Raw genomic sequence first — 15785 nt, forward strand, 5'->3', positions numbered from 1 at the left:
GAATTCAGGCTCTTTTTAGTGATCCGGATCATTTGGCTCAGCTCACCAAGAAGAGCCGGCTCTTTCGGCTCCCAAACGGCTCTTCATTTTACTTCACTTCTGCCTTTTATATAATTCAGCCAAATTTAGCTTTAGCTGTTTTGACCTATGATTAGTATGTGTGCACATATATCACTTAAATTATTCAATATAATTATACTAAACCTTATAATTTCCAGAATATCATAATTTTGCATGCTGCTTCGTTTCCGACTGTCACTCATCTTGTCTGCTATTTGCGCACCGCACTCCTCTCTCTCTCTTTCTCTCCTCCTCTACCTCCTGCTCTGTACCTGTAGACTAGGGGTCAGCAACCTTTAGTATCAAAAGAGCCATTTTAGACAAAAAAATATATAAAAAATCTGTCTGGAGCGGCAAAACATTTGAGCATTGTGATGAAGGTAACACAGTTTATAGTCTATATATAGTATATAAGACTAATGCAGTGAGGGCCAAAGAGACAATGTACTACGGAGTATTAGGGCCACATTGAGGGAAAAAACATCTGAGATTTACAGAATAAAGTCATAACTTTACGAGAAAAGAGTCGTAATATTACGAGAATAAAGTCATAACTTTACGAGAAAAAAAGTCGTAATATTACGAGAATAAAGTCATAACTTTACGAGAATTTTTTTTTTAATATTACAAGAATAAAGTCATAACTTTACGGGAAAAAAAGAAAATAACTCGCAAAATTATGACTTTATAATATTATGACTTTATTCTCGAAATCTCAGATTCTTTTTTTCCCCCTCAATGTGGCCCTAATACTCCGCCGTACCGTCGTACCATAGACCTACAACAATGATAAATAAAAATAAAAATGTACATAAAAAACAGTTATTCATTTCCATTTTTATAAATCCACAGGGAGCCACTAGAGAGGAGCTAAAGAGCCACATGTGGCTCCGGAGCCGCAGGTTGCTGACCCCTGCTGTTGACCATCAGCGTGCCGCCCCTCCCTGCTTGATAGTATCATCCTTGTCTGTCATCACCTGATTGGACGTCAATAACACAACATCCAGTCACATTCAGTGCATGGAGTGCCCGTGGCGCAGAGAAGATCGTCCTATCATTCTGCCTAGGATTAATTTGGCTGGCTCCCGCCGTTCACTTAAAAGAACCGGCTCTTTGAGCCTACTCGTTCGCGACGGACACATCACTAGCTTGAATCAAATGAGCTTTGTGTGTCAAGAGACTGAAGCAGTTTAAATGTCAGAGGCCTGTTGTACGTCACAGAGGTTAAATCCATTTAAACTCAAACTAATCCGGCTTTCTAGTCTCATATAAACACACACAGATGTGTTAGCTGTAAAGGAGAAAGTTTTTGTAAACACAGAATGTATTTCTGTTGCTATTAAACCTGCAGAAGGCAGAATATTTTTTGGCATAATTGTGCAAAAATTCCATAATAACCTTTCAGCATATTGTAATTCAAGTGTTCTGAGAGAAAACTAGACTTCTGCACCTCCTCATGGCTCTGTTTTCAGGCTTTAAACAATCTAACCTAGTGACGGGAGACTTTGACCAATCACAGGTCATTTCAGAGAGAGAGAGCGCTCCTATTGGCTGTGCTCATTTTACAGCTAAGCCGTGCACTACAAGATGATTCGGAAAACATTTTATGTGAGACATAGGCATTAAAGTAACAGAATATTGATTCATATTTGATCAGCGCTGCCTAGTTTGACCGTTTGATCGGAGCTCGCGAGTGATTGACAGCTGCTCAGAGACGGCAAAGCTCCAGCTCGGCTCTGATTGGTTGTTTTCCTCCGGTCTGTGAAATCTTGCAAATGCCATTAGGAGCACCGGAGGACACAGAGGCACATGATTTTATTGTTTTTTTACTGTCAGGATATAGTGAACATTTTATAAAAATAACTTTTATTAATCATATTTGCAATTCTACCTACTGCAGCTTTAATTTGTGAAGTTAATTTGTTATCAAGGAGATAAATTAAGCTGTTTTTGTGGGCTCATCCTCATGCCTCCTTTATCTTGTTTCTGCTGTCTATATCTACGATTTCATATATGTATTATTTATTAAAAGGAGATAAGAGTTACTGCATGTCATGAACAATTCAGACCAATATTTCTGTGCGGTAAGGATTCAGGTCCATTGCAACATGCAAAATCTATTTGCAACCTATGTTTTAAAATCTAAATATACTGTATATCTATGGTGATACCCCCTGGTGTATTTCCATCTTGACCATGAGCCAGTTTGACCGACGTAGTGTCTGTTCCACGCTGGCATCAAATTCATGCCAGATCAGCCTCGTTGCTTGGTAACGTAGTAAAACATTACAAGGGATCTCATTGCACTAATTGTCCTTTGCCCTCCATATCCATCAGAGATTTGAATTTTATCCACCACGGCCAGTGTTGACTCACCTTGTAAACAAAAGCCCTGCTCTCCACCCACACAGAGGTACACTCGGGAGAGCTGCCCAGTGCAATCAGTCTGTCATTTCCTGCTGGTCGATGTGGAAAAAAGCTCCAGTTGAGCTGAGTGGAGGTTGTCCAGGGATACCTCATCAGCAGCTCTTTAGGAAAAGGAGTGCTTTTTATTCATGCCCTTATGTCTTCAATCTGTTTTTGGAGAGTTACACTACGTTCCAAATTGCATACTTTTTTCTTTTTACTTTTAGTGCATACTGCAGCTGCCCTTACAAAGTATATACTGTCGCATGCAGTATGCAAACTATTGGACATCCTCATAACATTGTGCCTTGAACTTTGACCCCCTTGCTCATCCTCTTGCTCAGGTTCCTGTTGGTCAACCACTGACCCCAAAAACACACCTACAGGCAAACCAGCAAGTGAAAGTGTCGGTTTGACTTCTCTCAGTCATTTAAATTCTTCTTGTGACTCTTTCCACTTTGCTTCTAATGTTTCCTTTCAAACATGGAGTTTTAGGGGGTTTTCACGTACCAACTTATCCAAGAGCAACATGTCCAAAGGAAACAATGGACTGATAATGTCTATTGTTATAACGCCTGCTGAGGCGCAGGAGGAGCCGTAGTCCCTACGTAGGTTGAAATTTGATCGAGAATCACTAAGACAACATAGCAACAAGAGGATTATCTTTCTTTACCACCGTGTGCTGCTGAATGTTTCCCATTCTTCTGAGTACAAAAAGTGTCTCATACCTGCAACTGTTTCTCATAAAGTGGCAGTAGGTAGAATGTTGTTGGCATCATTATGCAAAAAATCCATAATAACCTTTCAGCATATTGTAATTCAAGTGTTCTGAGAGAAACTTCTGCACATCCTCATGGCTCGGTTTTCAGGCTTTAAAAAATCTAGCCCGTGGAAGAAGACTTTGGCCAATCACAGGTCATTTCATTGAGAGAGAGCGTTCCTATTGGCTGTTCATTCAACGGAGGCAGCTGTCAATCACTCACAAACTCCAATCAAATGGTCAAACTAGGCAGCGCTGATCAAATATGAATCAATATTCTGTTACTGTAATGCCTATTTCTCTCCACAAATGTTTTCAGAAACATCTTGTAGTGTACTGTTTAGCTGTAAAATGAGAACGTTTGCTGCGGCTGGTGGGCGGTGCTTGGTATTTCCTAAACTGATCTCAACATTTTACAGCTAAACAGTACACTACAAGATGTTTCTGAAAACATTTGTGGAGAGATATAGACATTACAGTAACAGAATATTGATTCATATTTGATCAGCGCTGCCTAGTTTGACCATTTGATCGGAGTTTGCGAGTGATTGACAGCTGCTCAGAGACGGCAAGGCTCCAGCTCGGCTCTGATTGGTTGTTTTCCTCCGGTCTGTGAAATCTTGCAGATGCCATTAGGAGCACCGGAGGACACCAGAGGAACATGATTTTTTTCAGATTACCTTTCTCATGCATTTTAGATAAATAACTATTCTTGTAAACTTCTGGAAGAAACACAGATTACAAACAGAGGGTCACTACCGAGTACTTGTATTTACTTTATGTAATCCTACGTGTCCTTCTTGATCCAAATGAAAATAAAGCAAACAGAAAAGGGAACATTATGTCCTAAAAATAACCTTTTTTAAAATCATATTTGCTCTTATTCTACCGACTGCTGCTTTAATGAAGCATTTGCATTCATGCCTTTTCTAAACATATCACTCAAGTGCTAATTTAGTACACTTGGTTTTCAAAATAATTTATTTTAAAGCAAAAATATATTCTTAAATTTACAAGTTTCTTAATAAGAACCAAGATAGTCGCTCATCAGAGAGCTTCTTCTCGTTGTTAATAAAGTTAAGTAAAAATCGGACACACCCATTATCTCGGACGTGCAACATTTCCTTCTCGCTGCCTTCAACGTGTTGCTGAGTCACACCCCCATCACGCTCAATCGAAGTAGTCCTCGATATCAATGTCAGGGTTGAGCAGCTCCTCTCCGTACGGGGTCAGATCCATCTGGTTGAGGATCAGGTTCTCAAAGGTCTCCTCCAGGTCCGTCTCCCCGATCAGCACCGCCCCCACCATCCTACCTCCGCTGAGAACCACCTGCAGCACAAACACAGGGGGGGAATTGAGTGATAATGAGGCTAGATGTTGTGATTTCTCCGGTGGTGGATGATGCTATCCTTTTACAATTTGAACAGATAACCAGCTGATCCAGTTTTGCTTCTGGCTCGTTGGCAGCATTAGATCATAACCGCAGAAGAACAGTGGCTTCTTTTACACGGTTACAAACATTCAAATGGCACATTTTCCAGATGCCATTGGCACTACAAGAGTGTCTAACAGCATCCAGACAACTTGTGACTTTAATACTGCTTACAAAACAGGCATTAAAGGGGCTGTATGTTAGAATCAGAAATTGCTCGTTAACAGCGACACCCGTTGCCGTTAAGTCAACGACAATCAGCGTCCTGTTGCTCGCGCTTGTGCTCGCACTATGTAGACGCGAGCATCGGTCAAAACAGTGACTGAACGTGATCGACAGGCAATAATGTTAGCTGACCCGTCCAGTAGGAGTTTTGCCAGCTCGGGGTCCGTTTTGATCCCCAAAACCCAACGAATGTTCAACCATGAATGGATGATTGTCGGTCACATTTCTGTTTTGCAAGAAGGGCTTCACTAGATATAACTTTTTTGTGCTACCGTGGAGTTTGTGTTGGAGTCTGAGTCGTTTGTTGGCATTAGCGGACTCCATTTCTAACCGAACGTTAGCTATCGTTGCACACTTTTAGCACTGTTAAGCGGAGCTAAAAATAAAGGCACTTGCGAGCGTGCATGACGTCACATCAGTTGGATTTTCCTGGAAAAACAGGACATTAAAAGTAGTCTACAGGCCAATAGAGGAAACCCAGAGAGTCACAGAAAGTGCAGCTTTAACACACAAGAGCATTAGTGCACTGTAATTCTCTTCAGTTTCACCTTGACATACTCCCGGCCTTTGGTGCAGCGTACCAGCAGCTCCTGGTCGGGCCCCAGCAGCCCCTGCCCGTTAAACTTCCCCAGCAGGACCACCTGTGGAATGACCAGCAGAGAGGAAGTTATGTAAACGCACAGTGTGAACGAGCCTAGAGGTAGAGACAAGAGGAGGAGGAGGAGGAGGAGGAGGAGGAGCGCTGTGAAATGACCTTGAAGGCGCTTGAAAGTAATGGTTATAATTTGCACAGTAGATGATTAACACGTTAGTTAATTATTTAAACAACACCCCCACCGCAGTAAAATGTCACGCACCTTGTAGTTGAAGAACTTGGTGATGTGTGAGAAGAGTTCGAAGCAGAAGTCCAGTTCTATTGGTTCTGAAAGGACGTGCGCCGCCATGCAGCGGCCGGCGTACCAGCCCATCTGACGGGCCTGCGTCCACAAACGCATCTGCACACACAGCACACACACAAACAGCTTCTTTTCAGCTTCTATATGGTCTCTTCTAACAGACTGATGAAATGTACATGTTCAGCTCTCCCACCAGTGCCAGGAAAGATTTCATTAGGTGAATTATAGCGGTGTTGACTCCACATGTCTATATTAAGTCTATATATAACTTATAATATTGTATATTTTCACAGATGTGTGTTTCCAAACCCATATTCAATGCCATCCTGCTGTAAATTAAAGTACTGTCTGTGTGTAAATGTCAGACTCATGAACTCATATCAGGGATATCAGGTTAATCTTTTAACTTCAGTAAATGATTGACAGTGCACGTGTTTAATGACTGACGACAGAATCAGCTTTGTTGCCTTTAAAGAGGACCTATGGTGCTTTTTTCATTTCCTTTAGTGTGTTTTATAGTTTTTTGTGCAGGTAAAAGGTCTGAAAAGTTACAAAAACAAAAGTCCACGTCAAAGGGAGTTAAGCTTGGTTTATGCTCGCCGTAGTGAAGTCGGCACGAGGTGCGCGAGTTAGAAAATTACGTCATCGTGGCTTTCGCGTGGTGCGCGAAGGCTCTGTCGCGATGTCTTTGAGGGAAGACTGGCCGAGCAGGTTGGCCTTTACAGACATCTCTGAAAACTATTCATTTAGAGACAATCACATGTCATTAAATACTTGGAAAGAAATAGGCAACACACTGGGGAAAGAAGAGGCTTTTTGCTGCAGGCTGTGAAAGAATCTGAGAGATCGTTTTGTAAAAGCTAAAAAAAAAGGTCTCATAGAGAAAAATCATTACTTTTACTCTGCTCCATTTGGATACATTCATACTTTTATTTATTTATATATTTTCATTCATGATCCGTTAAGAGGCAGTTGTATTCAGACGTGGAGGATGTCATAAGGCAAATGACTTGGCACTGTCCTGTGTACTGTAGTTTCTAAAGAAGTCTGAGGAGAAACACAGGTTGTGTGATGCAATGATTTGTCAGTTAGTTTACCTGCTGCCACAGTGAGCTGTGTTTCCAGCATGCAGTGCACACATCTCCTGCAGCATACACATCTGGCTCTGACGTCATCATGTGGTCATCTACCTGCAGGCCGCCATCACCCGCCAGTGCAAACTAAACACGTATAACACCGAGAAAAAAAAAAGAATCCATATCGTTAAGAACCAGTTTATGATTCATAATTTATGCACACAAAGGGGAGACACAAAGTAATATGCAAACTCTGTACTGCGAAATTTTGCTGTAAAATTTGCATTCATTCTGATGAGGTGGCTCTACATGGGGAAAAGCTTTCCATGAGGGATTCAAGTTTAGTTTAGTTTATTTGAGAAGGGACAGTGCAAATGAAATGAAAAAAGGACACACAGTTAAAAGCAGTAGAAACAGTAGTTACCTTTGTTCATATAAAACGACATTGCAGACAAGCGGGACATATAGATAGGTCCAACAAAAAGATAGTTTAGTGCTGACGTGTATATGTATTAATCACCCATTGTTGTAATTGGGTATGACAGATCTGTAAGTGTTTAGTTTTCTGATGTGTGACAAAGCTACTTTGTCCTTTAGTGACATCTAGAGGCCTTAAAGGGGAACTACACCCACTTTCAAAACATCATACATGTTATTCCTATGGTCTAAGACAGTCTAAAAAATATTAGTAAACATGAACAACTCTCTCAAATCCAAAAACTAGAGCGCTAAAACTCAAACTTGTGAAGTCATCGGGTATAAAGTGTGGAACCGCTCCATAGACAATGAATGGGGAGAGATGTTCGAGATGACACTGAGAAGGGAATGATCTGAGTATATGGGAACATTTTCTGTTTCACAACTGACAACACTACAACAGAATAAAGCTCATTTGGGTATAAGAAAAGAAAACAAACATCCTATCATTGTGTGTGGAGCAGCTTCAGACTTTATACCCTATGACATCACCAGTTTGAGACTTTCTCTGGTTTCTGGCTTTGAGAGAGAGCAGCTCATGTTCACACATATTTATTGAACTTTACAAGATCACAGAAATAGCATATTAGAATTTTTAATGTGGATGGTGTTCCCCTTTAATACTCAACTTCATTACATAACCTCAAACTTCGTGCACAAGAAGATGCAGCCTTGCAGCCCAATTAAAAGACTTTGGAGCACAAGAGAGCTAATTCCTCCTTTATATATGCCTGCCCTTGCAATTCTTTCCAAGATGTGGCAGACGTAATGGTCATTGAACAAATGTAGTCCTGATTTGGCCATTTGATGTGCTTTACTTGCTAGCTGGTCAGCTACATACGTGACCATATGATGGATGAGAAACAGCGGGAATTACTTGACTGTATTAGAAAACTGCAAAGCTTGAAGATCTCCAAAGCAAATGTGATTAATGTTTCATACGGGTGAGTTTACTTACATTGTTGCCATGGAGAAATGGCTCAGTGTTTGGCACGACGCCGGTGGCGCTGACGACAAAATCACAGCCAAATGTTTTGCCGTTGGTCAGCTGGACGTAAACGGGCCAGGATCCTACTGAGAGCAGAGAAATGCTTTAAGTTGGAGGAAAAAAGGAGGAGCAAGGAAAGGATGAGTCAGAGCTCTCATCTGAGCAGCAGGTCTAGTTCTCACCATTCTCTGGTCTGAGTGTTTGCTGAGGGGAATTGAGCAGCTCCTCGGAGGTGAAGATCTTTTCCATCTCACACTGGTATTCCACTGAAACTCTGCGGGACACCTGAGCACACGCCGGCAGAGAGAGAGGAGAGATATAACATAACAGAAGGTCAAGACATATATAGAAGTTAATATCTACTTCCCAAGCTGCACACACTATCTCACCTTCTCTGCTCCTCGTAGAACTAATCCTTCATGCCAGTCTGGGCCGAGAGCGCTGCCAGCTTCTGTAGGACCAGAGCCACGCCTTCGTGCATTTCTATCTGGATTATTATCACACAAAAACAAGAATATGATGACCTTGGGACAGATTCTAGTGTCGAAGAAAAATTCATGTGTAAATAAAAAACATAAAAACCTGCTGTGAAGGTCTGGGACCCTCCGGGTGCTGGTTCCTCTGTGGTGTAGCGAGTTCTCTTACAGGGAGCAGCTCTTTCTGGTTTGTCCGCCTCCAGTGAAGGGATGAGGAACTGCGCCGCCCCGGGGTCAAAGAAGGTGTTTCCTATGGCCTTGTCCTTCACGGCCCAGATCACCTCGCAGCCCTCCACTTCATACCTACACAGAAGTTATATTCAGAAGCACTGAACGACTGGACAGTGGGAATAATCTCTGAACATGGTAGTAACGTTATACGTTCTTCAGTCGGAAATAAGAACACATTGTCCAAAAGAGTAACATCTGAAATTTTTGTTTTAGTATTTTGGTTATAATTTACTTACACTAATTCCAAGGCAATCCCTCCGTTGCCAACGACAACGATTCTCTTTGCTTTGGATAACCGCTTCTGTAAATCCTGAAACACAAAAACAGGAAAAACTGTTTAGCATCAACATGTGTTTTTTATTTTGTTTAAAGGGATAGACACTTTTGTCATAACGTAGGGTACTTTTGTGTATAAATCCAGAGTCCTCTGGTGCAAGCTTTTATTCTGTGCTATTATAATTGTGCTTGTTCAGCTTGGTGTACTGGTCTATCAAAGAAAAAAAAATCCACCATGACTCACATCAGCTGCGGGGCATTTCACAAACCATAAAACTCCCCTGCTGAAATGAAATGTAGGCTACTCATATTCACGATGTTATAAATGGCATCTCTAAATGTCTAAAATTTTATTTTGGTGGTGTAGACGGCGTTCCTGCAAATAACCATGCAAGCTTAAAATCATCATTGCATAATCCACAATATTAAAGGGATAGTTTAGGGTGTTTTGAAGTGGGGTTGTACGAGGTACTTATCCATAGTCAGTGTATTACCTACAGTAGATGGCGGTCGGCACGCCCCCAGTTTGGCGAAACAGACAGGAGTTACCGCAAAGAAGCAAAGCAATGTATTGCTGTGGACGGGGCCGACAGCAAAACATATTTTAGACACCTAAAAAAAAATCAATATCCGTTTAAGTGTACGCTATATTTGGTGTACTTTCACCTCTTTACCTTGTCGTCACACAGATTTTTTTTAGGTGGGCCTTTCTTTTAGGTGGCTATAATACATTTTGCTGTTGGCCCACTTTGCTTCTGTGGGGTAACTCCTGTCTGTTTTTCCAAACTGGGGGCGTACCAACCGTCATCTACTGTAGGTAATACGCTGACTATGGATACGTACCTCATACAATCCCACTTCAAAACACACAAACTATCCCTTTAACCCCTGACTAACGAGGTTATGTTTTCAGTCCAGTTGTTTTGGCTGTCTGTAGATTGCAAGCACACGTTTAGACAACTTCTATTTTAAAATGAGAAAACTATATGTACTCTTTTATTGCCTTCGTGTTTTAAACAAATGAGACAAGATATTGTAGCAACTGCAGTTGTTGAAATGTTTCTGGATGTACTTCTGCATGCAGAGCCGAGGCCCAGTGGCTGTGGAAATCACTGTACCTTTAGCAGGAACATCACGTTCACAGGAATAAAGGGAAGGAACAGAGCACAAAACACAAAGAAAATATATAGTTGGAGGGTGTTCTTTCTCTCTGGACAAACTGCATCTTGCTACTATAAGTGGGTCTTGTGTCAATAACAATACAAACATCCAGAGTGATGGGGTTGTACCTGGGCGCTGTCTGTGTCCCGTATCCCCAGGACGTAAGGGTTGTCCTGGGTTAGGAGCTTTGGTCTGCCCCCGCCGCAGATACACAGCTTCTCATAACCAAAAACACGACCGTCTGCAGTTTCCACAGACTGGAAATAGAAAGAAGAAAGGGAAATGGTGATTCATTTTTACAACAAGCTTTGACTTTTGTTCCTCTCTTCTCACTTTGGGAAATTAATGTTCATTTTTACAAACTGGTGTTGGATTTTGGACATTAAAGTCATCACAGTCCTATTACACTGTACTTTGACAGTATGTCCACAAAGTGGCGATACTAAACAGATAATAGTCTCCAAAGAGATGTGTTGCAGGAAATCACTGTCTGCATTGTATTGCAATTATAACAATATAATCAGTAAATAACTAATAGGGAACTACAGCATGTGTGGCTTATGTTACTTACAGTTGTTAGTTACATACAAATATTACTAGGAGTCACAGTTGCTTATTAAATCTAGAATACCAAACCTGAAACAACATGTTATGTAAACACAGCATAACATAAAATACTAAATTATTGTCTTTATACACACCGTCAAGATCTAACGGTTTCTGTAACACTCTGCAAAACAGATACTACTTACATGTGACTGTGTGTGAAGTGATTTGACAGCAGAGTGGATGACGGTCAGGTTGGGAAACTTCTCCTCCAGAACACTGGATGGTCGCTCCTCCACATCAAACTCTTCCAGTGTCTTGGACACCTTGCCGAGGAGAACAAAGGAAATGGGTACAGATTATTGAGTGCAAATAGAGTAGAATGACAATTTAATACAAACAAGGATATGTCCAATATTAATATAAATCTGGACTATCTGCAACCACCTCTTCTAACCACTGGTGCACTTTAAACTTACTTTACACTACATCCCATATACCATTTTATAGACTGTATATAGACTGTTTATAATCTTTTTGTACACCTGTACCTCCGTACCTGCGCTTTGCTGCTTTGACACCTGAATTTCCCCCCGGGGATTAATAAAGGTTAATCTTATCTTATCTTATTTTATCTTAATAAAAACAAAATAAGTTGTAATAGTAGTGGGAAACAAACCCTGTCAGTCGTTAGTGCACAACATGTGTATGTATAATAATGTTTCCCTTGCACACCATCATCCCCACCATCATCATCATCATCATCACCCTGACCTGTTTATAGTTGGTCACTGCCTTGATATGTGAACCTGCTGTAATCAGAGCCACGTCAGCTGATGGGATCTGGGATGACAGCTGTCAATGAAAGATTAAGGATCATGTTTAGTTGCTACATAGATAGATAGATAGATAGATAGATAGATAGATAGATAGATAGATAGATAGATAGATAGATAGTTACTTTATTAAAGTTTCATGTTAGTAAAAAGGCAGTAAAAAAGTTAGTAGTGCAAAGTACAAAAAAATATACCAGATATAAAAAATAATAATAAAATACAAATAAAATAAATATAATATAAAAAATATATATAAATAATAATATAATATAAATAATATATATAAATAATAATATTATATAAATAATATAATATAAAAATATATATTAATATAATATAAATAATATATATAAATATAATATAATATAAAAAATATAAAACATATATATAAATAATAATATAATATAAATAACATAATGTAAAAAATAAATAAATATATTATTATATACAAATTAATAATAAAATAAAAATAATAATGCATTACAGTGGTACAAGTATGTTTATTCTGTGTAGAGCTAAACTTATTCATTAATGTTCACCTGTTCAACACATGTCACACCTGCGATGCCTCCTCCCACGACCACAAACCTGAATGTTTTCTCTTTCCTATCTGCCATTCCTCTCAGAACAAAACAATGCTAATGCTAAGCTAACTGTGTCTAGCCAACACTAACTAGCTCCCTCAGTCAAATAGTTGCTATATTATTGTATTTATTATTATTCCTTCTCTGCATGAACACGTTAATACATATTTAAAACACAAATGGTAACTGGTAGGAGTGTCAGAAAGCTCTTAGAAACGTGTTGTTAAAGCTAGCTGATGAAAAAGTCCCTTTAGCACATGCCAACAGAGAGAAGAAGTGACGTCACTTCCGTGTTTACATTTAACTACGGCAAGCAGCGGGAACAGTTTTAAAAAGCGAACCCTGATCGGCATTTTTATTGGATGAAACTTTAGGTCACAGAGGTTACTGTAAAAACACTGTCTATCAGAAGTGGGATTCTATTATAATATAATATATTATAACATAATAAAGTATATTAAAATATAATATACTCTAATATAATATAGTTTATTATAATATAACATAATATAATATAGTATATTATAACATAACATACTATAATATGTTATAATATAGTATATTATAACATAATATCATATTGTATAATATGATGAGGGATTTTTACAAACAGTTTATATATTGCAGGCATTGTATACAAACACATTAGTAACTAATTGCGGACAAATGTTGCACTCGTCATGGTTTCCCCAATATCTGCAGTGAAAAACATTGTCTGTCAGAAGGGGGATTCGAACCCCCGCCTCCAGGGGAGACTGCGACCTGAACGCAGCGCCTTAGACCGCTCGGCCATCCTGACTGTAAAAGCTGATGTCTGAAAACAGGTAGATACACAGGTGCAGAACACTTGAATTGTAATATGCTGAAAGGTTATTATGGAATTTTTGTCCAATGATGCCAAAAATATTATGGATATGGAAATATGGATTATAATATAACTTTTGTGTATGTTAGCCCACATGTATCTGCACATACAATATATTATATCACAATATAATATAATATATTATAACATAATACATTATAGCATATTACAATATAATATATTATAACATAATAACATGGAAATATGGATTATAATATAACTTTTATGTATGTTAGCCCACATGCAATGCACATACAATATATTATATCACAATATAATATAATATATTATAACATAATATATTATAGCATAATACAATATAATATATTATAATATACTATATTATAACATAAAATAATATATTATAACATAATATAATATAGTATATTAAAATATAACATAATATACTCTAATATAATATAGTTTATTATAATATAACAATATATAATATATTCTAATGTAATATAGTATATTATAACATAACATACTATAATATGTTATAATATATTATATTATAACATAATATCACATAGTATAATATGATGAGGAATTTTTACAAACAGTTTATATATTGCAGGTATTGTATACAAACACATTAGTAACTAACTGCGGACAACTGTTGTACTCGTCATAGTTTCCCCAGTATCTGCAGTGAAAAACAGTGTCTGTCAGAAGGGGGATTCGAACCCCCGCCTCCAGGGGAGACTGCGACCTGAACGCAGCGCCTTAGACCGCTCGGCCATCCTGACTGTAAAAGCTGATGTCTGAAAACAGGTAGATAGACAGGTGCAGAACACTTGAATTGTAATATGCTGAAAGGTTATTATGGAATTTTTGCCCAATGATACCAAAAATATTATGGATATGGAAATATGGATTATAATATAACTTTTGTGTATGTTAGCCCACATGTATCTGCACATACAATATATTATATCACAATATAATATAATATATTATAACATAATATCATATAGTATATTGTGATGAGGAACTTTTACAAACAGTTTATATATTGCAGGTATTGTATACAAACACATTAGTAACTAACTGCGGACAACTGTTGCACTCGTCATAGTTTCCCCAGTATCTGCAGTGAAAAACACTGTCTGTCAGAAGGGGGATTCGAACCCCCGCCTCCAGGGGAGACTGCGACCTGAACGCAGCGCCTTAGACCGCTCGGCCATCCTGACTTCTTGGATTTGACAGAATTCAAGCTCTACATACATCTCTACATATATATCATTTTCCTTTCTTTATTTTTTTTCTTATTTTATTTATTTTAATTTCTAATGCTTATTTTGTTTGTTTCTAAGGTCTTTACCTAAAAATTGGGTTATAAACTATTGTAATTACGAACTGTAAATTGCATATATATATAGAATGGTGTAACTGTAGGCTAAATAGATTACATCAAATGTCTGTCTAAATATAGAGCTAGGACATGTGTTATATATAGTCATGAAACACTTAAATAGTCCTGTGGTATATAATTATCTCACTAACAGTAGCCTATTTGGTATTTATATATATATATATATATATATATATATATATACACACACAATTAATTTATTTTTATTAATTTCCCCCAATACTCCCTGTGCTTTAATATGTTGGTAATGAAGTATGTAAAAAAAAATGATGGCATACGGGGAATGGCAATTTACCTCAGTGTTTTCAAAGAGGAGTTTTTATAAACAGGTTATATTTTGCAGATCTTGTTTACAAACACATTAAAATGTTGCACATAGTTTCCCTGATGTTAGCAAGAAAAACATTGTCTGTCAGAAGGGGGATTCGAACCCCCGCCTCCAGGGGAGACTGCGACCTGAACGCAGCGCCTTAGACCGCTCGGCCATCCTGACTGTACAAAATACCATCTGAAAACAGACCAATAAATAGGTGCAGAACACTTGAACTATAAAATGCTGAAAGGTTATGTATCACATGTATCTGCACATACAATATATTATATCACAATATAATATAATACATTATAACATATAGTATATTGTGATGAGGAATTTTTACAAACAGTTTATATTTTGAAGGTATTGTATACAAACACATTAGTAACTAATTGCGGACAAATGTTGAACTCGTCATGGTTTCCCCAGTATCTGCAGTGAAAAACAGTGTCTGTCAGAAGGGGGATTCGAACCCCCGCCTCCAGGGGAGACTGCGACCTGAACGCAGCGCCTTAGACCGCTCGGCCATCCTGACTGTAAAAGCTTCAGAAATAGCCTAATAAATAATATTTTACTAGCCACAGGAGGGAGGTGGTTGTACTGGAGAGAGAGTATATTATAATATAATATAATATATAATATTATACTATATTATATTATAATATAATATATTATAACATAAAGTAATATAATATATCATAACATAATATAATATAGTATATTATAATATACTATATTATAACATAAAAACAATAAAGTATATTAAAATATAACATAATATAATATACTCTAATATAAT

At 38.2% G+C, this 15785-nt stretch overlaps 1 protein-coding gene and 5 non-coding genes across 7 annotated transcripts; all 6 read right to left on the reverse strand.

Moving 5' to 3' along the window:
* Positions 1-4189: 4189 nt before the first annotated feature.
* Positions 4190-12708, reverse strand: pyroxd1 (pyridine nucleotide-disulphide oxidoreductase domain 1). 2 transcript variants are annotated; one of them, XM_074625460.1, is made up of 13 exons: positions 12386-12708; positions 11785-11865; positions 11217-11336; positions 10593-10721; positions 9264-9337; positions 8903-9099; positions 8710-8807; positions 8503-8605; positions 8291-8403; positions 6877-6999; positions 5741-5878; positions 5432-5524; positions 4190-4555 (listed from the first exon to the last, which is right to left on the reverse strand). In XM_074625460.1, the coding sequence occupies exons 1-13, from the start codon at positions 12461-12463 to the stop codon at positions 4397-4399; spliced, it is 1506 nt and encodes a 501-aa protein (XP_074481561.1). In that variant the 5' UTR covers positions 12464-12708; the 3' UTR covers positions 4190-4396. The 2 variants fall into 2 exon arrangements, with proteins under 2 accessions (XP_074481561.1, XP_074481560.1); XM_074625459.1 differs by having other exon boundaries at positions 8291-8406.
* Positions 12709-13146: 438 nt separating this feature from the next.
* On the reverse strand, positions 13147-13229 carry trnal-cag (transfer RNA leucine (anticodon CAG)). Its single transcript has one exon. It is a non-coding gene; the product is annotated as a tRNA-Leu (tRNA).
* A 732-nt stretch (positions 13230-13961) lies between these two features.
* On the reverse strand, positions 13962-14044 carry trnal-cag (transfer RNA leucine (anticodon CAG)). The gene has a single exon. It is a non-coding gene; the product is annotated as a tRNA-Leu (tRNA).
* Positions 14045-14405: 361 nt separating this feature from the next.
* On the reverse strand, positions 14406-14488 carry trnal-cag (transfer RNA leucine (anticodon CAG)). The gene has a single exon. It is a non-coding gene; the product is annotated as a tRNA-Leu (tRNA).
* A 592-nt stretch (positions 14489-15080) lies between these two features.
* trnal-cag (transfer RNA leucine (anticodon CAG)) lies at positions 15081-15163 on the reverse strand. The gene has a single exon. It is a non-coding gene; the product is annotated as a tRNA-Leu (tRNA).
* Positions 15164-15438: 275 nt separating this feature from the next.
* On the reverse strand, positions 15439-15521 carry trnal-cag (transfer RNA leucine (anticodon CAG)). Its single transcript has one exon. It is a non-coding gene; the product is annotated as a tRNA-Leu (tRNA).
* Positions 15522-15785: the final 264 nt, after the last annotated feature.

This window comes from Sebastes fasciatus, chromosome 23, assembly GCF_043250625.1.
Source record: "Sebastes fasciatus isolate fSebFas1 chromosome 23, fSebFas1.pri, whole genome shotgun sequence".
Lineage (NCBI taxonomy): Eukaryota > Metazoa > Chordata > Actinopteri > Perciformes > Sebastidae > Sebastes > Sebastes fasciatus.